Raw genomic sequence first — 25,539 nt, forward strand, 5'->3', positions numbered from 1 at the left:
ATGGACATTCAGGTGGTTTGCACATGTTGACTATTATGAATGATGCTGCTATGAACATTTGAATACAAGTTTTGTGTAGACATAAGTTTTCATTTCTCTTGCATTTATGCCAAGGAGTGAAATTAAGGAATAGACCATACTCGTTCCTCTTTCCACTACAATGCCTAGCATTGTGCTTCGTGCAGTGTGAGGCCTCAGTGGATATTTGTCAAGTGAGTGAAAAGAATACAGTTCTCAGCATAAGATATTAAAGCCAAAGGGTCCACCTAGGTTCCACCAAAGCCTGTGACCACCACCCTGGCTTCCCCAGATTGACTAAAACAAACGCCCATCTTGTTTCTTGCTCTTTGTGATTTTGCCTCTTTCTCCTGCACTTCAGGTACTGACGAAGCCACCGTCGTTGAAATCCTATCAGGCAGGACATCGAGTGAGAGGCAACAAATAAAACAGAAGTACAAGATAACGTATGGCAAGGTGATGCGGAGGGTCCTCGGCCATGTGCACACGGCCTTGGTCTTGACTGTCTCTTCTGCTTCTTTGATCTTCCCAAGACAGTGAGGACTATCCTTAAAGCATTATTGAGTTAGCCCAGAGAAACAAAATGAAACAACTATTTAAAGCTTTAATTGACTTCAGAAAAACTGAAATGGCCTTGTTAACAGCCTGTAAAATCAATATTGGCTAACTCATTATTTTTCCAATTGACTTCTTTTTAAATTGATTCCTCAGTCTTTTTTTCCCACTCATTTGGATTAATTCCACATATTAACTTATAGATAGGCCAGGGATTTGAAAACCAGTTTTCACAGGTGGGTCTTTATGTAAGAATTCTTCATTTATTCAGGTGTCTTCAAGAATGATATATTCTTCATAAGTGATTGTTACAAAAACTAAAAAACCAAAAACCAAAACCAAAAAACCCTCTATTTCGTTAAGCATCAACGCCTTTTTCTTTCTTCGCATATCTTTTCTTTCATTCTTCTTGTTGATGGTGTTACATTTAGAAATCGTTAAGAATGCATTAGGCTTTCTGTTTTCTTTATTAATATAGCATGAACACGACTTAACATTTTCTTAATGTCATTAGAATTATCAGTTTGCCAAATAAATGTGAATTATCATGCTGCATTCTAATCCAAATTTATACTTCCTTTACAGTTTCAATAACTCTATGTATAAATAGATATAGAGATAGAGGTGGATTTTCTTACTTATTTGTCACTGGGGAAGCAACAATCTCTCTAGGCCTTGGTCTCCTCACAAATAAAATGAAAATGGTAATTTGCCTCCCTTCTCAGGTTGCTGTGAGAATCAAGCAGGGTAATGCTGGCACCTACCAGTAAAGGGGGGCTGTGATAGGTATGATTGTTTCCACCTTACAGAGAGAAAAAGTGGAGCTCACCTGTTTAAATGACTCATGCAAAACCACACACTTAGTAAGAAAAAGAACCAGCAATCAAATCTAAGTCTTCCATCCCCAGGGCCAGCCTCCACTCCTGAAGAATCCATTGCCATGAGAGGAGCTATTTATTTATACATTAAACAGTCCAGACAGCTGTGCTTTTGTAGTTTTTCTGCTTCCCTCTTCACAATCAGGCTTGTCAATGTCACTCATTGATGACATTGGTGAAAATAAGTGAAGCTTCAATTCAGCTGCATATGATTGAATTGAATGACATTGAACTTTCATCCTTGTCAGCGTGCCTGACTATAGCATCCTCTCAAGTGCTGTGTCTACTCATATCCTACCAGTATGGAAAGTCAGATACAGGCATCTTAAGCTTTGGTGTAAAATAAGTGTAAATGGGTTCAAAGAGAGGACTCAGGGGCTCTGTTAAAGTGGGCATGCTCTAGCACAAAACTCTGCAATACCTATATCTGCCAATCATTTGCTTACTTTCCAATTCTCAGCTGTGTTTCAAACAGCTGAGACTGCCAAAGAGGTGATCGAGAATCATACCACAAAGCTAGAAGACATTAGAGACAATCAAATCTAAAGTCAGCTGAGCTCCAAAGAGAATAAGTATCCCAAGGTGACACAGCTAGTTAGCAGGAAACCAGGATTAGAGCCGAAGAATCCTGAGCTGGCTCCTAGGTCCAAACAGAATGTAAACACACAAGGATTTGTTTTCATCCTTGTGACGTACGAGAGCAGGCAGCTGGGATTTCTCTTCTCTACAGTTCTATATAATGCCCATCTGACTTGAAAAAATATTTCCAGTCTTCAGGTAGATCCACACCAGAGGACTGACCAAAGGCCTGTCTTCACAAGATCAGGGTTAGATGCAGCAACTGCCACGGGATGGAGCCAGTAATATCACAACCTGCTATTAAGACTGCAGATCCCAGGGCCTTGGACAAAAATCTTCTGGGATTTTCCTCCCAGGCCCAGAGCTCAGAGGTTCATTTGAGAAATAGTTGATTTGCCTTCTCCCTGTAAGTTCCTTTCAACATGAAATAATAATAATAATAATAATCACTTATTGAACATTGAAAATGTGCCAGGCACTGTGTTCAGTGTTTACAAGGATTGTCTTATTGAATTCTCCCAACAACCTTAAGAAGTAAGTCTTATTATTCCTCCCATTTTTCAGAGAAGGAAACTGACAGTTGGTGAAATTAAGCACACTTCCTAGGTCACAGAGCTACATGACTGTGTTGTTAGACATCATGCCATGGTGCTGAGTAGCCAGGCCCACCCCATGCTGTAATTTGGTCTATCGGCTTCCAGTCTGACCCACACAGGGCTGTCTCTGTGTGAAGGTCCTGCTTTGAGGTCCTTCATTTAACTTGGGACATTGATGACTCTAGTTGGACTGAACGCCCATTCTTAACGCTTTTCTCATTAAACCATCAGGTCGGAGGGAGACAGGTAGGAGTAGGCAGTTCACCTGTGATTAGAGGGGGCGTGCCCAAAACAGGATGCCAGTGAGAATTTCATGTACTTCCCTTCCCCCACCTGAGTTCTTTCCCACGTGTGTCCCTTTCAGAATCTAACAAAATGCCAAAGTGACTGTGTATCAGGTTTGCCCAGGACAGTCCCTCTTTATTCCTGTTGTCCCCCTGCAATTATTAATAGTGCCCCCCCCCTTTCACTGTCAAAAGCATCCCAACTTGGACAATGAATGATCTGGTCTCCTAGAGATGACAAACCTGTATTTCAGTCTTCTCTAGCCAAGTATTTGGAGATGAGTCCTTTATCTTATTGAGGTTCAGTCCATGGGGATAATGCAATACCTCTCCTGCCAGGGCTGTTTCAGGGATCAGTGAGGAAGCTCTCTGAACCCTAAAATATTCTGCAAATGCTGGTTGTTATTATGATTCATCTTTGGGGTCCCCAGCCCTGAGCAGGGGATCTTCCCTCTGCCTCTCTGCCAGCCTTGGCAGAAGATGGATGGGCACTTGGGTGACAACTGTCCTCCAGAGCAGATCACTCATGCCTGCAGAGCTCCAGTCTAGATTGTGCCCCGTGTGTCCACAGCAGGTGTCCTGCGGTGGGGAGAGCAGACACCTGTCCCTCTGCTCTCAGGACGTTCCCAGACAAGACTCTCGCTGTCTTCCCACAGGACCTGGAGGAGGTGCTCAAGAGTGAGCTGAGTGGAAACTTCGAGAAGACAGCCTTGGCCCTTCTGGACCACCCCAGCGAGTATGCCGCCCGGCAGCTGAAGAAGGCCATGAAGGGCCTGGGCACGAACGAGGCGGTGCTCATCGAGGTCCTGTGCACGAGAACCAATAAGGTGAGTCCCAGCCGAGCCCTGGACCAGCTCCCAAGGGAGCGTCCATATGCCCATCAGAGATGGTTACAGCAGCCAGAAGGGAAAGTCCTCCCTGCATTCCGCCCACGGGGTGAGCAAGTGTCTGGGCAGAAACGCGTCCACTTGGTTCACACTGGAGAGATCCCTCTTCCAATCTTCTGATGGTCAGTCTTGGTGTTGCTGCTCCTGGCTTGACAGGATAGATCCTTCCAGAAGCACAGTGTCAATCCAGCTTTCATTTTTCTAAAGAGATGCACAGTTTTACATGAAGGAGGAAAGTTCTACTTTACCCTCCCAGCCTGACTTTGCGGGTCTCCTGGCACAAATAATACAATAACAGTCCAAGCATGGCTGCATCTAGCGGAGAGCACAAGAACAGGCAGGGGGGTGGGTGGTGTCAGGGGGGTCCCAGTGAACACCCCTGGGGCCGCCACCACTTCCCCAGAGGTTTCCATGTCCTCTATCCTGTCCTCCCCTGGTCCCTTGGGCACATGCCACCATTTCAGGAGCTGAAAAGGACATTTGTTAAGGCCCTTGCAGAAACCCATTCATCTTTGGTTCCAGAACCCATAAGGGCCAAGGACTTCATCAGGAGAAAAGAGGGCCCACAGGTCATTATTTGGAGACCCCCTCCCTCTTCCACAACACCCATCACATAGAATGGGGAGGTCCAGCGAGGAAATGCCAGGAAAATCCAACATTCTTGAGGCCTCCGGGTAGGAAACAGAAACAGCACTTGGAGCAGACGGCGAGGAAAACCGCCACAGTGCTGGGACACTGAAGTGCCATTTAAGCCCCCGAGTGCCTACCACCTGGGCTGCTTCCTCCTGCTCAGCCTGTGCCGTCCATCCACGTTTCCTGAAGCACCAGCAGCCTCCACGCTACAGCTGCAAACCCCTTTCCTGAACATCGCTGGACTTCTTCCCAAAGGATAATAAAACCCCTCCATTTGGGGAGTTTCCGGTTAGGATTGTGCCTTAAGGGAGGGTTAGCACAGGAGGGCGGCATCAATTCAGTCCAATAACCACACAACTCTCCTTACTCAATATTCCTATCCTTTCCAGAAGCACCAAAGTCCTAGCGACCAGGAAGCCAATATCTGGGCAGCCTGCCTTGGCAAGAAGGTTAATTCGGTCGTTACTTTTCTAATCACACTTGCCTACACGAGGTTCACCCTCAGCCTAATTTCTTTCAGGTCCTGGTCTCAAACAATGAGCAAGATCTTTTTTTTTTTTTTTTCAATCAAATAGATCTGACAGTAAAAAGAAGAAAAGCAGGGAGAGAGCAGGCCCTGCGTTCAGGCAGATCCTGAGAGTGGGCTGGAGGGAGGAGAAAGGGGAGGGGGCTGCAGAGTCACAGGTGTTCGGTCCCCACCTGCTTCCTCCTCTCTCCCACCCACCAAAGCAACATCGGCCTGGCCCTCATCTTCTATCGCTCCCACTCCCTTCTCCCCATCACTGCCCGATGACTCTCATTTTAAACAGTTTATGAGAGATGCTGTAGGGAAATGCCTGCTCTTATACGCTGCTGGTTCAAGTGTAAACTGAGGCAGCTCCCAAGTGGGTCAAGCCATTGCAACATACAGCCATACCTTGTTTTATTGCGCTTCGCTTTATCACGATTTTACAAATAGCATGTTTGTGGCAACCCTTCATTGAGCAAGCCTCTCAGCACCATTTTTCCAAAAGCATTTGCTCACTTCCTGTCTCTGTGTCATATTTTGGTAATTCTCACAATATTTCAGACCCTACACTGGCAGAAAGATGACGACTTGTTGAAGGCTCAGGTGATGGTTAGAATTTTTTAGCAATAAAGTTTTTTAAAATTAAGGTATGTGCATTGTTTTTTAGATATAATGCTATTGCACACTTAACAGACCACAGTAGAGTATAATCATAACTTTTGTATGTACTGGGAAACCAAAAGATTCATGTGACTCACTTTATTATGATACTCATTTTATAGGGGTGGTCTGGAACCAAACCCACAATATCTCCAAGGTGTGCCTGTAAAGCAGTTCTTCCTGGCACACACCCTAGAGAGAGATTTGCACTCCTGTACACAGCAAATTGTTTACCGAGTGCAGTCTTGTCTGAAGTAGAGAAAAACTGAAAACAGCCTAAATGTCCATCAATCAGAGGCTGGCTAAATAAACAGGGGCTTACTGTAGGATGGAATATTTTGTATCCATTTAAAAAAAAACACTAGGTGACTAACTAATGTACAAGCATAGCTGGACCTCCAAAACCTATTACTGAGTGAAAAAATAAGGCAAAAAACAAACAATATGAACAGTATTCCACTTTTTAAACACATACACAAAACAGTTCTATATATTTGCACTAGCACAAATATATGTATATGAATGTAAAGGGAAAATATGCACTGAACTTCTAACACTGGCTACCTGGGTGGGGAAGGGGGAGTGAGATGGGGTGAGGGGGTAGTGAAAGAAGATGTTAGCTTAGCTGTAATGTTTTCACTTTTAACTAAGGATGACATATGCTAAAGGATTCCACACAGCTAGGGACTTGCTCTAGGCCTAGACCTTGACTTGTAGGGACAACCCCCGTTGTAGGAAGTCATAAAGGCATCCTGTATCCAGAGACAAGCTCCTGCCTCTTCCCTTTGCTTGTCTCTGCCTATATTATTGATTAACCCCACCTTGGAGTATTGATTTTTCTTTATTACCTCTCCTAGGAAATCATCGCCATTAAAGAGGCCTACCAAAGGTGTAAGTGACCGTTTGTTCTGACTTTAAAGAATGTTCCTTCCAAAATACCTCTGGGAGACTAAATCTGCTTTCTCTCCTCCTTTCTTCTTCCCCAAAAGTATTTGACAGGAGCCTTGAATCAGATGTCAAAGGTGATACAAGTGGAAGCCTAAAAAAAATTCTGGTCTCCCTGCTACAGGTAAAAGTAAAAAGGTCTAACCTGCTTTATGATCTTGGGAAACAGCCCTTGGTAGCATGGGACCATGATGAAAAAGGCAATTTAGATGATAAACATTTCCTTCTTTTATTAAAAATGTTACTGAGGGATCATCAACCTGTGTTCTGTCAGCCCAACTCTTGTGAAATCATTCAGTGGGGATTTTTCCCATCATAACAATCCGCCTAGTCATTTGCAGTTTACAGTCCCTTTTTGTTCGTGAGCTATCTCATTAAGCATCACCACCTCACTTGGCCAGTGAGGAACCTCTAGGTGTACACACAGTAAGACACAGCTTAGGAGCAAGAACCAGCCCATCTGACCCCAAGTAGGGCCCTTTTCATGACACAACTTACTTCCAGGATTCACCCCAAGTCTAGGCCTGTAAGAACTGCTGCAGGGAGCTTGGCCTGGAAAGCAGGGCTTTAAGAATAGGCCCTGCTAGGACACAGCCCCCGCGGCCCCCAGCCAGATGGCATCTGCACTCTCATTGACACACCCATCTTTGTGAGCTTTGTGTGTTTCCTCTGCTTCATTACTCTCGATGTGGAGAGACTGATAGCAGAGAATACACAGAGTAGGCTTCACCTGTAGCACGAAGAGTATATGAGTGTTCTCCTGCTGTATAACAAATTGCCGCAAACTCAGCAACCTAAACTATGCAGACCCATGATCTAGCGGTTTCCATGGGGCAGGGGTCCTGTTACGGGTTAGCCAGGGTCTCGCCAGGCTGAAATCAAGGTGTCGGCCAGGGCTGCCATCTCATCTGAGGCCTGGGGTCCTCTTCCAAGCTCACTGGCTGTTGGTAGATTTTGGTTCCCTGTGGTTGTACGACTGATGTCCCTGTTTTCCTGGTAGCTGTCAACCAGAGACCACTCAGCTCCTAGAGGCCATCTGCAGTTCCCTGTTGTGGCCCCATAGACAGTTCAGAGCATGGCTATTTGGTTTCTTCCAGGCCAGCAGGAGTTCATGTCTCTGACTTCTTCCATCTCTGACCTTAAAGAGCTCACCTGATTGGGTCAGACCTACCCAGGATAACTGATTAGGGATTTTAATTACATCTACAAACATCCCCTTTGCCATATAAACATAATATGATCACAGGAGTGGTATCTCACCATATTCACAGGTCTTACCCACAATCAAAAGAAGGGGATTATACAAGACTGTGGTCCACTTAGGTCATCTTAGAATTCCACCTGCCACTAAGGGCTTAGGTTAGACCTCCAAAACTTTCCATGACCAACATTCAGGGCTCTTCAGGACTGGGACCCTGAGAAGTGAAATTTGATATTTTGGAAGGAAGACTAATAGTTTCCCAACAGACTCATTCTAGGGGACATCATGAGGTTTCTTAGAGGTCAGTGGGGTTTGTGAGTGACCCTGGTTTCTACCAAAAAAAAAGGAAAACTGTGTTGTCACAGAAGCTACTCTGTTTATCAGTTGTGCCCAAGAGATGGCAGCAAAGAGCAGCATTGCCACTTGGCCAGGTTTTGTCTAGATTCAGCCCACCCCTCTGAAATCACCCCCTTTTCTAGGACTTTCCCTTTTTGTTTTCTGTGGTCAAGCAGGAACTCAAGTTAATAACAATGTGTTGATTTTTCTAGGCTAATCGCGATGAAGGAGATAATGTAGACAAAGATCTAGCTGGTCAGGATGCCAAAGATCTGTATGACGTAAGTATGCAGATGTGCCAGTCTCTGCAAATTCTTTTTTTTTTTTTAATTAACATTATTTTCAACAACTGTTACTTTATTTTATGTGAATTGGAATTACTTGGGAAATAAGAATGATCTTTAAAATATTTTTCATATATACAGTCTTCATGAACCTAAAAGAATTGCTTTTTCTATTCTTATATTCTGGGGTTAACCACCTCAGATCCATTCTGGAACAAGGGAAGGTATAAATCATATAAATATGTGAGGTATACTTGTGGGTTAGAAGTTTAAAGTGCTAGATCGATCAATGTGGCTTAGATTCAGTGCATATTTTATTGTTTCCTGTAAGGGAGGCCTGGTCACAGCTCTGTTTATTCAGTCTTTTTGCAAAAGGCTTTTTCAAAATGTTTGCACTCGGCCCTCTAGGCAGGGGAAGGCCGCTGGGGCACGGACGAGTCTACCTTCAATGAAGTCCTGGCCAAGAGGAATCACAAACAGTTACAAGCCACATTTCAAGCCTACCAAGTTGTAAGTGATCCAGTACTAAGGCAAGGAGTTCACACGGAAACTGAGTCTCAAGTTATTTCCAAAAGAAGCCGAGATCTGGGATATGGAACTGGGCGGCAGGGGGCGGGGTGTCTTTTACAATAGTGGTTCTCAATCAGGGGTGATTTTGCACCCCCAAGGGATATTTGATAATGTCTGGAAACAAGTGGGGTTGTCACAACAAGGTGCGTTGGGGGGAGCAGCACAGTTGGCATCTAGAGCGTCAAGGCCAGGGACGCTGCTGGACATCCCACAGTGCACAGGGCACCTCCCACAACAAACAGTCATTGGGCTCCCCGTGCAGCGCTGAGGCTGGGAAACGCCGCTTTGCAACAGAGGCTAGGGAAGCAGGGGAGTGTCAAGTTTAGGAGCAAAGCCCTAGAGTCAGAGGGTCCAGGTTCAAATCCTGGTTCTACCACCAACAAGTATCCTGATGTCACCATCCTCATTTGTATAAACAGAGACCGTGAACATCAACATCCCACCCTCACGGGGTTATTTTAGGTGTTAAATAAGATGAATATAAAAGGCTCAGGACAGTATCTGGCATGTGGTAAGCTTACAAATGCTGTTACTATTATTCCAATTGACAGTTGGGCTAACAATATCTACTGCTCCCAAAACAGATACGATAATACCTCAGAGATACACTCTTGGAAAGATGTGTATCAGTTACTTTTATACAATTATCTTTTTTAATCTAATGATAATTTTAAGTCAACGAGGTGAGTTAGCTATTTCAAGGCACTTAGTGGTTAGTCCTTCCCTGAAAATCAGTCTTTAATTGCAAGAAGACTTTTGTGGAATATCAGATTTTTTTTGGTCTCCTATTTTATATTTGTGGAATGCTTTTAACTATTCAAAGTACATCTGTGCCCTGTGTCTCATTTCAATTTCACAAGAATACTGTAACTCAAATGTAGGCTGAAGAGCCATTGTAACCCACAACTGCTGGAGGAGGAAAATCTGTTACAAGTAAGGAACCATCTGTAACTTATCAGGACCACACAGCAAGTCAGTAGCAGAAAGTGGATGAGAACTCCAAGATTCCCCAGCCTGAGCTCCTACCTCAGCTACAGCTGGCTGCTCCTCACTCAAAATAGCGCTTCCTATGTGTTGCCAGCAGATGAAAAGACAACAAAGCTTTGGAATTTTATCATTACTGTATATAAGCCCTTAGGGCCCTCTGCTTTCAAATCCTGCCCAGAGTCGTGATCAAAGGCAGCTGACCCTGTACTCCCCTGGCCCCTGGGCCTGGAGCTATGTAGACTGAGCTGGAAGCCTTCTCCATGACCTAGACCCTCTTCCCATAAGACTGGGGCCATGGATGGAGTTTCTGGGGTGGCTGTCATTTGGGATCACTATAGAAACACACATATGTGTGAGGGTGTGTGTGTGTGTGTGTGTGTGTGTGTGTGTGTGTGTGTGTTTACATGAACTACTGACTATCTAAGGATACTCCCTAGGCCGATTGTTCTCAAAATTAATCCCAAAACAGCAGAATCCGTATCACTTGAGACAATGTTTAAAATGAGAATTCTTAGTGCCTGCCCTGGACCTACTGAATCAGCTTCCTTGGAGTTAGGGTCCTATAGTCTGTGTTTTAACAAATCTTCCAGATTCTGATACATGTTAAAGTTTAACAAGTCTGCTCTAGGCTACTAGCTGTATGACCCTGGGCAGGTTATTAAGGGTTCTGTGCCTCAGTTCCCCCCAACCGTATAATAGGGATAATAATAGTACCTACTTCACAGGGTTAGTAAGGATTAAATGAATTAACAGATTTAAAGCATTTATTGCCTGGCATGCAGTAGGTGCTCAGTTAACATTAGCAGTTGTTACGAGTCGCCTTATGTGAACCGATAGTGTCAAAAAACAGAGCTAAAACTCAAATGGTCAGTAAGATAATCAATTGATCTGATAATTCTTTACATGAAACCAGCTCTAAAATGCTACCTATTCATCATTCCGAAAGCCTTGTTGGAACATTGTTCATCTTGATCTTTATCATTGATCTTCTGAGTTCATCCTGATCTTGGGAACCTAGCTCCATAAATTTTCTCATGATCTCTGGTTAAAAGCACTAAGATGCTAGGGTCAGATCAGTGAAGTGTATCATACGGCATAGGTTGTCCTGGCATAGAGTTGAATTTTAATTTTTGGCCCAAAAACTCAGGTTTTTGCCCTTAATCTGCCCTCTAAACCTGAGTCTTAACTGTTGACACTCTCAGAGATCCCAGCCCAAGCAACAAAGCTTCCCCAACTCTGCAGCATCATGAAAGATTATTACCGTCCCCAAATCTACCAAATATGAAAGGCTTGTAGAGTTATAAAGTTCCCCAAACATAGCTCAGCATAAATTGTAGGTACACATACCCAGAGCCCCAGGTCACTGCCTCACCACCACACCCCTCACCACTTCTCCCCTCCCCTTAAAGAGTTCCTAAGCCCATTCCAGAACCTTTAGCCCTTTCCCTTTAACTGCTATAACCAAAGTCAGAGTGCACAGGGTTTTGCCGTGGGCACGCTGTCAGTTTGGGGCATTGGTTTTAAAAGAAAGAAATGTGTCTCCTATTCTTCTAATAATCTCCCCACAGGCAATGTTACCTGGTAAACTAGAAGCCTTTGAGGCTTGTCTGGAATCCACCCTGGCAATTGGTTTTTGTACCGAGATCAGAAAACCTGGTTTTGTCTAAAGAGCCCCCCTAGGAATTAAGTGTTCCCATAAGTGAGAAGCTTTCCATTTGCAAAGGAGCATCTCAGCAGCTTGGGCCAGTGGATTGTTTTCCATTTGTGTTCAGTGGAGTCCCTGGAGGTGCCTTGGTAGCTACCAGGAGGGAATGGGGGGAGGAGGTAGGTGGAGAAGAAAGGGCAATGCCGTCTCACTGTATCTCATGAATAGTACCCCCCAGAGTTGGGCAGCGAAGAGACTCTGAGAGGGCGGGAACCTGGCATTACCGTCTGGGGCTGCGCTAAGGAGCCCATCTCCCGCCTCCCCAGAACAGCTCTGCTTTCCTGCTTTTATCTGTTGTGTAGGCTGAGATGCTACAGAAAATTTAAAACCACTGTTCTAGCCCAGTACTAACAATAAAAATGGAAAGTGGTTTAATGTGAGGATTTTTTTTTTTTTACTAAACACAGACCTGTGTGGGGAAAATGTCCTCTTGAAACACAATCTCAGTCTACACAGCAAGAACCCTGTTCACGGGAAAAGTCAGAGCAGTTTCTTCTGAAACACCAGCTCTCACATCCAGCCCCCAACACCTGAGAACAGCTAAGAAAGGGACTGAAAGCCCCCCCAGTCCAATCCCCTGCTTATCTAGGTCGATTCCACACCAGACCTCTAGATGGGCCAACTATGATGAGGAGATCAAGCGACGGGTTTCATTAAATCTGGACCCTCCTTCCCCCCACATCTATTGTGCTCGTATCACAAAGAATATGTTGTTTACCAGTGTTTTCAGAATAAACTACATAAACTCCACTGGCATGTCCTCAAAGGCCCCAATTATTTATAGACTCACAATTGTGTCATATCCTCAAGAGATAATTTCTAAGAAAGAAGTTTCAGTATTTCTAATGCTTAATTGCATTTCCCAACCCCAACCAAAAGTTCTCCTTTCTCTTTATATGCCTGCCCTGAGCTTGGCCCAGGCGGTACTTGTGTTAAGCGTGGTCACAATTTACTCTGAACTTCAGCTTCTATAAATATTTGGAAGGAAACCTAATGTGTAATGCTGTGCAGAACGAGCTGGCGGTGAATATAAGATCATCTGGAGTCTCCCCAGAGGGAAAGAAAGCAGCATTTGACGTGGTCAGCCCCTGGCTTCCAGCCCAAGTAGCCCCACAGTATCAGACACATTAAACCAAGTCCTTACCGTGAACTTCACCACCTCTCTTCATGTCGCCCAAAGTGTAGGTGCCCGAGCTCCCAGTCTCGGTCCACAACGGAGGAAGGTGTGGGAGATGATTATAACCACAGCCTCCTGGAAAACTGGAAACGGAAAGAATTTTTATAAACACATAGGAAACTCAAGTACGATAGAAACGTAAAGAATATTGTTGCAGTATTTATTCATTGTTTTTCCACTCCCTGATTTCACAGAGGAGGAAACTGAGGCTGAGGGAGTGGTCCTGATGGGGGTCACATCCATTAGGGGTCAAATCGGGACTAACTCCTAGGCCATGAGAGTCCCCACTCGAATGGCGGGCAGCCATCCCCAGCCCTGCAAGGGCTGAGGCCAGAGAGGAATCCCAGAGTTCCTCTGGTCCTTGCGTGACCAAATCTGGTCCTTGCGTGACCAAATTTTTTTTTTTTTTTCTATTGCTTTTTGTAGAAGAACAAGCCTCAAGTGCACCAAGGCCAAAAGCAAAACCTGGACTAACAGCTGCACTTTCTTTCTCCAGCTCATTGGCAAAGACATCGAAGAGGCCATCGAAGCAGAAACGTCAGGAGATCTGCAGAAGGCCTACTTAACTCTCGGTAAAGTAAAGCTAGGAAAGCCCCTGACTTAGGTTGGGCTCCCTGGAGCCAGACTTGGAGACAGAGGTTTGTGTGCAGGAAGCTTTCAGGGAATAGCTTGGGAACCACACATCTAAGCAGCACTGGGAAGGGAGAGAATGAATGTGATGCAGCTGCAACAGGAGCTGTGCTGGTCCCCCAAGGAGCCCTGAAGTCAGGATGTCCAAAGTGGAGGCAAGGGGACCAGGCCTTCACACCCCACATCAAGCAGCCGTCTGGCTGCACCCAGGGAGCATTTGCAACCTTGGGGAAGATAGCTCCCTCTTTGGACTCCTAATGGATATGACCCCAGTCAGTCCCTCCCTCCTGAGAAGGGACTCAGCCCTGAGCAGCCAGCAGGTAACACTTGGCATGACCGCCTGCTGTCCTGAAGACGGCAGCTGGGGGACCTACCACAGCATCCACGACAGTCCCACTAAGATCATGGGGCCCCGAGAGCATCCATCAACAGCCTGGGACCATTGTCTAGTCTCGTGGGGCAGCATGCGGTTCATGTGACACACACTCAAAAGCACCCAGGTTCGGATCCAGGAACAAGTTTCTGCGGGTGCCTGATGGCCCAAGGGTGACCTTTTCCATTTGGTTCCCTTCAACATTGGAATGAATGAGGTCTGTGTAGAAAGCAAGGCGGGGGAGACTAGATCAAGGCCGTGCCAAGCAAACGCCAGGCATTTCTCTCCAGGTGTTGCCCGTAGACAGGAAATAGCAGAGAGATGGGTACCGGGCTGTGGCTGGCAGGCTCCTTTCTCATTTTTGCAAGCCCCGGAATGAAGGCATTGTCCATTGTCCACACGCCGGTGGCGAGGAGGCCAGGGCAGCAACCCAAATGGCACGAGAAATGGAGAGAATATCCCCAGAAGAAGAGGAAGAACCAAAAAAGCAGCCCCTGGAAGCTAAAAAATGTGCTCACGCTGCCAAACTCTTTTGTTTTGTTTTTTTGATGGAATTTTGGGGGCAATGTCAGCAATTGATTTTTTTTTTTCCACCCTCATTTTGCATTCAGATTAGCAGGTCTGCTATTGTTATAGAGGCCTGAACATCCTTAATGTCACTCCTGTCCCACGATGGATACACACAGATGACTGTCCTTAGGGCTTTAAGGATGAGTGTCTTAAGTAAACGGAGAGATCTACTCATGGCCCAGCTACAAGGCTCCAAACCCTTTCTGTACCTGCAGTGTAAAGAAGCAGGACAACGCCAGAGTTCAGTCAGAAGATTAATACTAATTCTTATTAGTATTAAATATTAATGGTAATAAAACCATTCAACCCTTTAACATTTACTTAGCACCTGCCTGGGCCAGCAGTTGTCCCAGGCGTGGGGATCAGAGGTAAATAGGTCCAGTTCCTGTTCTTAAGAAGCTTCAAACTCATGGCAGATACACACAAATCAACAGACTGAGCTACAGTAAAGATAAAACCAAAAACAATCAGAGCAAGGCAGGTACAGAGGAAGGAAAGGACCCATCCCTGCAGTTGGGGGACCATGAAATGAAGGAGTTGGGTGGACTCCACTGGTAGCAAATATAAAACAGATTAGAAAAGACCTTGAAAAGGAACCACACAAAGAGTGGGACATGACTTCATGACTAAATTCTCTACACACTCCCCACCCTACTCCCACCTAACTCACAAAGATGCCAGTTTGCCACTAAAATTGAGGAGGAGGTGTTATGAGACCAAACGGTTCCCACCGCTTGCAGCCTCTGGAGCAGCCCTTCTCAAAGTGGGGTCCGTGGACCCCCTGCATCAGACTCACGTGGGGAGGCGTGTGAAAGTGCGGTTTCTGGAGGCCCACGCCAGGTTACCCACTTAGAACTTCCTGGAATGCAGCCCAAAGCCACACATTGACAAGTTCCTCCCGTGATCACCTTATGCTCCCTGGAGTTTGCGAACCCCCGTTCTGCAGGCCAGGAGGAGCAAGAGACACCGCTGGCTGCCCTTCCTCTCACACACACGAAGATCTTTACTCCCACATCCTCCCAAGCTGGCCCCACCCAAACTTTCGGGGTATTCCTGCCGCTGCGAACAACAAAGGTTGTTCACCAGGCATAGACTGTATATGGTAGAAAAGTTGAGATTTTTCTCCCCAAAATATCAGGAAGAAGGAATGTCGGGGGGAAGTCACTGGAGTAGGGACGGAACGCACTGAAGTTAGACAGACGATCACTGCAGCGTCAGTTAGTACGAGTGCACAGGACGGGGTCCCCGGGAAAACCTTGTGAGGCCACTAGCTCAGAACGTCTGGGGGTGTGCGTCACAGTGAGTCTCAAACATGCTGCTCCCCAAATTGCCAGGTTCACCCCCCACCCCCCATCACCACCACCACCAATCCAGCAGCTTGTGGATTCAGACTCCTGGGTCTGGGCTTCTCCGCTGACACTCTGGTGGCTGCCACATGTCCTATAAAATAAGGAGACAGACCCTCCCCCAACCTAGACTCTGCTTTCCTAATTCTGTTCCTCCCCCTTCCTTGTCAGCATTCTATCGGCAATTATCTAGAAGACAAGAGTTCTCGCTGCAGGACATACTAAGGATGTGCATTCCACACTTATGCTGAATGTATTACTTATTATTTATCACTAACATCAAAAATGTTAAGTGTTCTAGGTAAATGTCAGCAACATAAACAGTAAAGGGTTCATTCCCCCAAAGTGTTAGTCCTGATGGACCCATATGAGCCTTGGAGGAGGGGAGAGCAATCATGATCTATCCCCAGGAGCAGAGATGCACCCCATCCCCTGATTAGTGAATAGAAACCACACTTTGTTAATCTGTGGATTAGATCATACTTTATTCATTTCTGGCTGGGGCAGGGCCAGAAAAGAGCAACTAGCAGCATCGCAGGAAGGTGCTCTGTAGACAGGATCAAACATTGCATCAAGCCCACATCCCAGATGGAAAACTAAGATGATTGTGGGGACCTTGGAAAAGATTCAGAGATGAGGCTCACAAACAAAACCCAGTGAGGGACTTCCCTGGCGGTCCAGTGGGTAAGACTATGTGTTCCCAATGCAGGGGGCCTGGGTTCCATCCCCGCTCGGGGAACTAGATCCCGCATGCATGCCTCAACTAAGATCCCATGTGCCACAACTAAGACCCGGGGCAGCCAAAATAAATAAATAAATATTTTTTTTAAATAAAAAATAAAACCTAGTGAGGAAAAACAAAAGAAAGGAAGGTTGTTTAGCATGGGCAGGAGGGCCACGGTCCAACTGAGCGTATCTTCAAGATTACAAAGCTTTATCATGGCAAGGTTGCCAGCCAGTGCGTGTTTCCCCTCCAAACCCAACTCCGACATGAGATTCCTCTTAGAGATGAGAAGGCATTTCTGCTGGTGGGAATCATGTACTTTACAGGGAGGGCCTGAGGATGGTCACAGCGCTCCTCCTCCTCCCAAGGGTCTTCAGGGAACAGGAGAGGTTCTTATGTGTCTGAAGGGGTTTTGGTTGAAGAGTCCAGATGCCCTGACCCCAGGGGAATCTTCCAGATCCCATTAGCAACAGTGTGAAGTCTGCTCCTTTCAAACACCCGCCTCACAATTCCACCAGCTCCAAGGGCAGCCAGCTGACACTCTGAGCCAGCTCTGTTCCTTCCGAGGGTCTCTGGGTCATTCCACAAAATGTGAACACCTCACGTTCTCTCTCCCTTTGTCCTGCCCAGTGAGGAGTGCCCGGGACCTCCACGGCTACTTTGCTGACTGTCTGTACAAGGCCATGAAGGGTGCAGGGACCGACGAGGAGACCCTCATTGACATCATCGTGACCCAGGCGGAGGTAAGACGCACTCCTTGGGCTCCACCTTCTTGTTTTGCCACCACTGATGTCATCTACAGGTCGTTTCTAGTAAGAGCCTATTTACAGAAAGAGTAAAACAGAGAGAGCCCTTGCCTTCCCAGACTTTGCAGAGGACAGTGTGCTGTGCTTCAGTCTGTTTCTTTTTATAAAAATACAGTAACGATAGCGGCTTCTATTACTGTCATCTGTGGCTCTGGAGAGCTTGGGGTAGTGTGTGGAGGGAACCTGGAGGGGCCGTTCCGGATAGGGCAGCTCCATTTTAAGGAAGGTAAAACAGACACTCTGAAAGGTGAACAATGGACTAGATCACCCGAGCAAGTAATTTCCCGACTCCTGAGCTAAGCCTTTATTTCCTTAAACACACCCCAGAAGCACAATTTTGCACAAAAAACCACATCAGTACAAGACAATGTTTCTCAACCTTTTTTAAATTAGCGATCGCCTACCCTCACCTCCAGGGAGCCTTCTTAGACTCAGTTTTTTCCTGTCACTCCCTTCCAAGAAATGTTAAGATGGCATACACTGTGTATCTGTTTATGTTCCCTATGTACATACGTAGTTAATTTTACACAAAAAGATTAAGATTTTTTTTCACCCTCTAAGAACCAGTTTTTGCCCCCGTTGGGAGCAATATCGCCCCCCTTTGAGAATGCATGAGTATAACAAAGCCACAGGGAGAGGAGTGGCCAGAAGCTTGGGAGCAGCTGTCAAGACTCATATTCAGAATACAGGGCCACAGAGAGGAGGAATTACAGAATAAATGGGAAATGGCATTTCATCCACAGCAGAGAGGCCTTGGAGAGTGAAGTGGAACTGGGCACTTGAAAACCACAGACATCTTCCCTCAAAAACCTGTTAAATGAGGGGGAAAAGATACCAACCCAAATTCTGGCCCCCAGCTTTTTGACAAATAATACTTAACATCTGACACTGTTTTGAAATATAACTTAGCAACACAACCATTCTTTCGTTTTTCTTTCTATTCCTGGAATTTCTCCTCCCCCTCTTTCTCCTCCTCCTCCTCCTCCACAATTCATATTTTCCTCTCTCTCTTAAAGCCCCTTTCTTTTTTCTCCTCCCCTCTCCCTCCCCCAGTCTCTCTGCCACTCTCTTTGTTTTATTTTGGTTGCTCTGATTCTCTCTTTCCCTTATCTCTCCAGGTCTCAGCCTTCTCTGTCTCTCTGTCTCTTAGTAACTCACCCCGCCCCCAGCCAGAGTCTCTGGAGATCCTACGACACTCCAAGGAGCAGGTTGGTGACAAAGCCCAGCAAGGCTTCTAAAGACCCCAGGGGGCTGGACCACTCCGAGGGCTCCTCAGGGTGCCATATTCACTCCAGCATGCATGAGCTGTAGCGTGTTTATTCCAAGATGCTCTGTCCTATCTCAGTACTGACCAGTACTGTCCTGGGTCATCAGTACTGGGTCTCAGTACTGTCCTGGGTCATCTCCACATGGGGACCATTCCCTCGGAATGCTTCCGGCCCAGCCAGATATATTGGCCAGACCCCCTAATCCCCCAAAGCCACCTGGTACTAGAACAGAGCCCCGTGAGCCCCACCCCATCCCTGCACTGACCCACCCCCCCCCACTTCCTGCCCCTCCCCCAGCTGAGCAGCCTACCAGCCAGGAGAGCAGGGATCACAACCCACCTGCCTGATGCAGTCTCTCTCTTGCACAGCATCCACTTCCAACAATCCCTCCCTCTCCTACCCTCTCCTGCTCTCATCTTTCTCTCTCCTGTTGGGCCCTCTAATTGGGGCAGGAGAAGAAAAGAACCAGAAGCTTGAGCAATGGTTTGTGAGTCTCTCAAGAAAGCAAGATAGAGTCTAAATTAAAAACAACGATAACAACAAAGCTAAAAACAAAAAACAAACAAAAAACTCCTGGTTAAAGAGAGCTCTGTGCTTCTTTTATGAGACTTACTGTGTTCTTTCTGGAATTATATCTTCCATGGTGCAAGTGTTATCTCCTTTACTAGGTGGTCAGAATCTTCAGAGCAGAACAATCTTTTCATTTGTTTCTTCTGAGTCCTTTCCCCACCTCCAGCACCTAGGTCTTTCAAGCTTTTCAATGAATTACAGTTGATCCCTGAACAACACGGATTTGAATGGTGTGGGTGCACCCATATGCAGATTTTTTCAGTAAATAACAGTACCTGTATTTTCATTTTATGGATCTTTAAATTAACTAAGTGTGGGGAAAAGTTTGTGCTCCATTAGAGATCACAATATGTAGAATCAAAAGAACTAGGGTTTGAGGCCTGATTCTATCCAAACTGTTTCAGCTTCCTGCCCTTGGGTGAGTCATTGATCAAATTCCTTTGTTTTTGAGGCAGAGACAGCAATACACAGATTCTAGACTGCACGGGGGTCTGCGTTCCTAATTCCTTTATTGCTCAAGGGTCAACCGTAGATTCAAAATAAGTCCTAAAAATTGATAATGAATTGAATCTTGTTGTTTGGCACTAATATCCTTGCTGATCAGGGTACAAGAGAAAAAAAAAAGGTGTCATTACAAACTGTGTTCACAATTTTCTTAACCTTATACTAAGAGTCAGCAAACTGTGGCCTGCAAGCCAAATCAGGCCCACCACCTGTTTTTGTACAGTCCTGTTACCTGAAAATGATTTTAAAGTAACTGTAAAAAACTCAAAGGAAAAATAATATTTTTGTAACACATAAAGTCATATGAAATTCAAGTTTCAGTGTCCATAAACAAGGTTTTACTGGAACAGACACACAGACACTGAACTCAGCTTTCCTATTCTCAGCCACGGAATAGGAAGAATAATAACTCCAACTCTAAGGGTTGCTTTGAGGCATTAATGAGCAAGTGAGAATGATGTGCTCGGAACAGTGGCTGCCTTTGTTTATGGTGAAAACGCTATAAATGTCCCAGTTGCTGTTGTCATTTCTCCTACAGGTGAACCTTCAGGGAATAAAAGCCAAGTTCCAAGAGAAGTATCAGAAGTCTCTCTCTGACATGGTTCGCTCAGACACCTCTGGGGACTTCCAGAAACTGCTGGTGGCCCTCTTGCACTGAACCGAGCCAGCACAGCAGGAGCACAGGGAGGAACCACCTTTGTCAAGAGCCCCTCCCAAACCAGATTTGCAAATGCCACTCCAGCACGAAACACCCTCAAGGGTCCTGGTTTATTTCCTTGGCAGCTTGAGCCATGCGGCCAGGGCAAACTGTTTAAGTTAAGGGCAACAGCCTCAAGACGCTTGACTAGATCACCCTGAATGCTGGTTTAGCGAGTATCTGGGCTGCCTCTTAATTTTCCTTGAGGGTAGTCACTGAATGCTTTCTGAGCACAGATGAAATCCGCAGTTGATGAAAAACTATGCATTCGTAATAAAACATTTAAAAGAATATGTATCACGCAGGGATATGTATGTTCTGGGTAAAGAGCAAATGGTTAAAGTAAAAGAAAGACCAAAGTAAGCAATTCATTCATTTTCCTTCTGTGTGCTCAATTTCAAATCCTCCATGTTAATTGAAGATGTGGATTACACCTACATCAGCTGCTTTTCCAAAGACTGGGTTGATTTGCTTTGGTGTTTGTCCTGTAAATAAATGACTTGTGAAATTTGAACATATCTGGAAAATGCAAACAGTTACATTTATTAATAATCACCAAGGACAGTCACCAAGGCCAGTGGCAAGGAAACAACTGACTTGCCTATATGAAACGTAACGAGAGGTAAAATTCCCTGATCTGCTACCTGGTTTAAATGGTTTTTCTTGCTTCTCTAGACATTTGAGCCACTTGAGTCTTCCCTCTGACCTTCAAATACAATTAGGCTGGGCACAGTGCCAACAGGATCAAGGTTAATGGTCTGACTCTCAAATGGATTGATTCTGTACCAAAAGCATCTCTGTTCCAAGGTGTTTGTCTCATAGCCATGTGCTGCTACACATAAAGGGGTCTGTCATGAGAACATAGACACTTTGGTCCAATAATTATAGTTATCGTTCATTGGATGATTATTTGTGCCTGGCACTGCTAAGTAGCTTACTTTCATACTTAATTTTCCCAACATCCCTATGAGGTTACTATTACTCCCATTTATGAGCTGAAGCAACTGAGACATTAAGTAACCTGGCTAAATTCATTCACAAATGACAGAACCGAGGTTTGAATTCAGGGCTGGTGGACTCCAGAATCCATCCTAGTAACCGCTTTTCTTGGAAAAATAACACAAAGTACATGGAAATGGGTCTGTATTCATTCACCTGCTTAAGTTCCTACTATTTGCCAATCACTGTGCTGGGCTCTGAGGATACAAAGATAAAGAGAACACTGGCCACACCTTGGGCAGTTCATTCCCAGGCCAGTAGTGTAGACGGATGCCTCCAATATTCATCAGACGCTGTAAGTGCATTGATACAGGCATGTAAAGCTCTCTACCCATGAGTAAGAAGAGGGAACACAGAGCTCTGCCTGGCGGAACTGGGGAATGCTTTACAGAGATGCAGTTGTGCTGGGTTTTGAATACATAGAAACTTTCGAGAAAAACAAAGAAAGAAGCACATGTGTAGAGGCTTGGAAACATGAGGGAGCAGGATGTGTTCAGGAGGCGTTGAAATCCATTCTCCTGGGGCATAGATGTGGTGAAAGGGAGGAGAGGGCCCGGGAGGCGGGTGATGAAGCTGCAGAAGAGTATGTTTGGGTCACATCAGCCGTGGTTCTGCCTTCAAAGTGTGAGCTTGGTCCTCTGGGCAATGGTGGTCATCGGAGACGTTTAAATGAGTGAGAACATGATCAGATTTGGGCCTTGGGAAATCACTTTGGTGGTGTAATCAACACAGAGCATACCAGCCCAAGCACGCTGTGCTGTGTCTTTCTAGTAGCTGTAAAAGCGTGATCAACAAATTAAGAAGTTATGTTAACATCTGCATCCTCAACATACCGGTTTATCTACCTAACAACAGACACTGCTGTCATTACGAGCTTTAACACGTAAAATGGTTCAGTGACAAAACACACTCATGTTCACTTGTTGTCAAAGCTGGCCTCGTGCTTTTAAAAAACAAACAAAAACAACCAGTTCTTGGGATCTGAGCTTGTAGTAAGGACAGAAAAACAAACCAGTGGACTGAAAAGAGATCTATTAAAAACAGCCATCCTTTGAGAGTGTTGAAGGCCATGATTGACATGGCGAAGAGAGGAAAGGGATTTCACAGGGGAGGAAACAGGCTGAGTAAGATGGAGAAGCAAAGTCATTTGCTCAAGGTCACACCCAGGAAGACTCAGGGCCAGAATTCAAACGCAAGTCCTTCTGACGCTGATGCCTGAGCTCTTGGCCAGTCTGATGCCTGAGCTCTTGGCCAGTCCGCTCACACGCATGCGTGCTTTCTCCAGCCCTTGCTGCTCCAGGCACCTCCCTGTTGCTCACCACTCACAGGCAGAAGCCAGTTTCCGCGCTTGAGCTGGGGGCTGCCTCGCAAGAGGACTCCCCCGTCTGGTCTGTCCCCAGAGTGTCCCACCCTCCCCGTCCTCATGGTCAGGAATTTCCTCCTTTTCCCTTCCATACACCCCTGCCCGGCCCAGGCTCCCCCACCCCTCTCCCCAGGCCCCTACTCTCAGAGGGCAGGGCCTGCCTGGGGATGGGGAAGGAGGAGAGGACAAAGGTGGAAGGAAGCGGGGAGAGCAACCCTGCCCTGTCACCCTCCCGCTGCACAGCCCTGTCCCCCAGCCCACCCACCCACTTCCCCCAGGGCCACTGGGGAAATCCTAGCTCCTGCCCCCCCGGGTGTTTGGGTAGGTGGGGAGGGGGTCTGAATCCCTCCTCCAGGGCTGCATGGGGAGAGCAGGTCCTGCGGGTGCACGTGGTAAGTCGCCATCCACTTCCCCATGAAATTCTGTTCCGGACCCTGACTGGCTCAGCCCCAGTGACTCACCTGGCCGTGGCAGGTAAAGCAGGCTTAGGGACGCTTGCCTGTGGGCACCACAGCAGAAGCTGAGGTGCCCCTTGAGGAGCAAAAGGAGTCCCTCGACCAGTCACGGGCGCTCCAGGCCCTACTCACTCCTCCCAGCAGCTCTGGGAGCCCCATGTGGTTCCCCTCATGCAGGCCCCCCCCAGTATTTGTGGGTCCCAGCCCGCCTCCCTGTCTTTCCCTTTCCTAGCTCTGTCCTGAATTGTGAGGGGCCCAGGGGGACAGTGCAGACCACACATCCAAGTGCTGTCCACAACCCTGTCATGGACCCTCGGGAGAGGCCGGGTCCTGCCTGGAAGCCAGCTCAGGGCCCTGACAAGGGCAAGGTCTAGAGAAGGGGGTTCAAGCTGCAAGTCGGTGTGTCTCTTCGGCCCCGTGGAACACCCCTCCCCCCCGCCCCTGCCACACGGAGGACTGCGGCCGGCGGAGGACATGGCATCAGCCCCGAGAGAGGGGCCCAGGGCAGGGAGCCCTTTCCATGCGCCATTTTGAGTGGCACTCGTCACTTTCCTTCTTACTCTTCCATGGCCTCCTATTTCTTCTCCTTTCAGGAGATCAGGGCCGGCTCAGGCTGCTGGTACCCTGCATGGGCCTTAAGCACAACAAAGGGGCAAAATACCCGCCTCCACCACCGCCCACAGACTGCCTTCTGCTGCATGGTGACACCGCCTAACCAGACTTCTGAGGCCTCAGCCTTGAGGCAAACTGCGCTTTGTCATTTTTCTCTTTTTTATTCTAGGCTCTTCCCTCACCCAGACTCAGGATCGCCAAAGCCAAGGGGCTGGAGGGCAGCTGTCTCATTCCTATTCCAATCACTCAATGAGCATGAACTGAGAATCTGCCGGGCGCAGGGCTGGGCGTTGAGGACCCAAAGGTGAGCCGATCACACCTGGTCCTGCCCTCACAGAGCTTCCTGCCCAGGGGGAGACAGACATTTACCAAGTAAACATACCGAGCCAGAAAATCATCACAGGTTGACATGACATGTTTGTTAATGTTTGATTGATTATGCTATTGGTCGTAAATTTTCTAACTTAATAAAGCTCAAGAGTTTTTGCACTAAAAAGAAAAGAAAAGAATCACAAGTTACAATACCAACCATTAAAGGAATGAAGTGGGTGCTGTGATGGAGGGTGATGGGGGCTGGGTGGGAAGGAGGGAGAAGGGAACCACGTTAAATGTAGCAGCCAGGGCCCGCCTCTCAGGGGAGGGAGAATTGAGCATTAAGGCCTAAGGAATAACAGGACGCACCCATATACTAGGTGGAGGGGATTTCAGGCCTAGAGGACAGATCAGGACAACTTGGGACGACGTGGGAAAGAGCAGGGGTGGTCTCGGAACCCCTGGATGGTCAGCGTGAACGAAGGCAGAGTGAGGGGCGGTCAGCAAGGCAGTTAGGGCCTAAATGGAGCACGGCCTCACATGGTAAGGTGTCTGGGTCTCATTCCAAGTGCCTTTCCCGTGCGGGAGCCCCACATGCAGGCTCCAAGGTTTCACCTCTTCTTATCCTCATGGTTCCCAGTATGACTGGGATGAAGTGGTGGAGCGGTGGTATCACCCATGCACAGTCCCAGATCAGCCCAACCTCTCTCTTCTCCCGGTTGAGCTTTTCTAAGAGGATTTTGGTGTCCTTTCCCACAAGGTGACTTCATCAGAACCATGTGACATATCAGAGAGTTTCTAGAAACACTGGATTCCACTGGATCACATTGAGAGGTTGTGGTATGTTGGTAAATGTTTAAAAATTAGCTCTCTTGGGGGAGGGGTAGCTGATCTGTAGCATTTGCTGATTTCCATGGTGTAAATACTCCCACCATAGCCAATTTCAAGCTACTGATATGATGTCACCGAACACAGGGTTCAGAAAAGATGAGAGTAGCACACCCGTATACAGTCTTTCCACCATACATATACAAAAGACGTAAATAACTTCAAGAGCACAGATGATAGTAAAATGTAGTAAATAACTAGAAAGTAATAAATTTTGAGTATCTATTACATTTTTATCAATATAATTTAATTGTAGGTTTACATAATTTAATTTTTAGTAATGACTGATTAACACCAGCTCGTCAAATTCATGAAAAATTAAAAACTGGCTCCCATGAACCCATAGGAGCTGATGCCAGCGCTCTATTTGGTGTGAGTTTCCATCCCATTTCTTCCAGGGGACTCCCGAGACGATGTGTACCCTGTCCCCAGGTACCTGCATAAGAAGTGAACACTGAACACTGTTCACCCAGGACAAAGTGTTGCTACCTACCATACATTTCAGGGGCACAATGAATGGTTGTGTATGTTGTCTACTGCACAAGGCTGCCTGGTGGAGGGGACGTTTGGGACCTGAAACCCAGCCCTAGTCCCTCCATCAGATTTTGCCTGCAGGACT

General features: G+C 46.6%; 1 protein-coding gene across 2 annotated transcripts in view; it reads left to right on the forward strand.

Annotated features, from left to right (window-relative positions):
- The window catches only part of ANXA13 (annexin A13), a 54,881-nt gene extending 34,118 nt beyond the window's left edge, over positions 1-20,763 (forward strand). Inside the window, exons 3-11 of one of the 2 annotated variants that reach the window (XM_036830458.1) lie at positions 380-474; positions 3,567-3,737; positions 6,456-6,489; positions 6,588-6,667; positions 8,293-8,361; positions 8,773-8,874; positions 13,300-13,375; positions 17,077-17,189; positions 20,133-20,747. In XM_036830458.1, the coding sequence (XP_036686353.1) occupies positions 380-474; positions 3,567-3,737; positions 6,456-6,489; positions 6,588-6,667; positions 8,293-8,361; positions 8,773-8,874; positions 13,300-13,375; positions 17,077-17,189; positions 20,133-20,252 (860 nt within the window). In that variant the 3' untranslated portion in view covers positions 20,253-20,747. Of the gene's footprint in view, positions 1-379; positions 475-3,566; positions 3,738-6,455; positions 6,490-6,587; positions 6,668-8,292; positions 8,362-8,772; positions 8,875-13,299; positions 13,376-17,076; positions 17,190-20,132 lie in introns of both variants that reach the window. The other variant, XM_036830457.1, reaches the window with a different exon arrangement.
- Positions 20,764-25,539: the final 4,776 nt, after the last annotated feature.

Source organism: Balaenoptera musculus, chromosome 17 (assembly GCF_009873245.2).
Source record: "Balaenoptera musculus isolate JJ_BM4_2016_0621 chromosome 17, mBalMus1.pri.v3, whole genome shotgun sequence".
NCBI classification, from domain to species: Eukaryota; Metazoa; Chordata; class Mammalia; order Artiodactyla; family Balaenopteridae; genus Balaenoptera; species Balaenoptera musculus.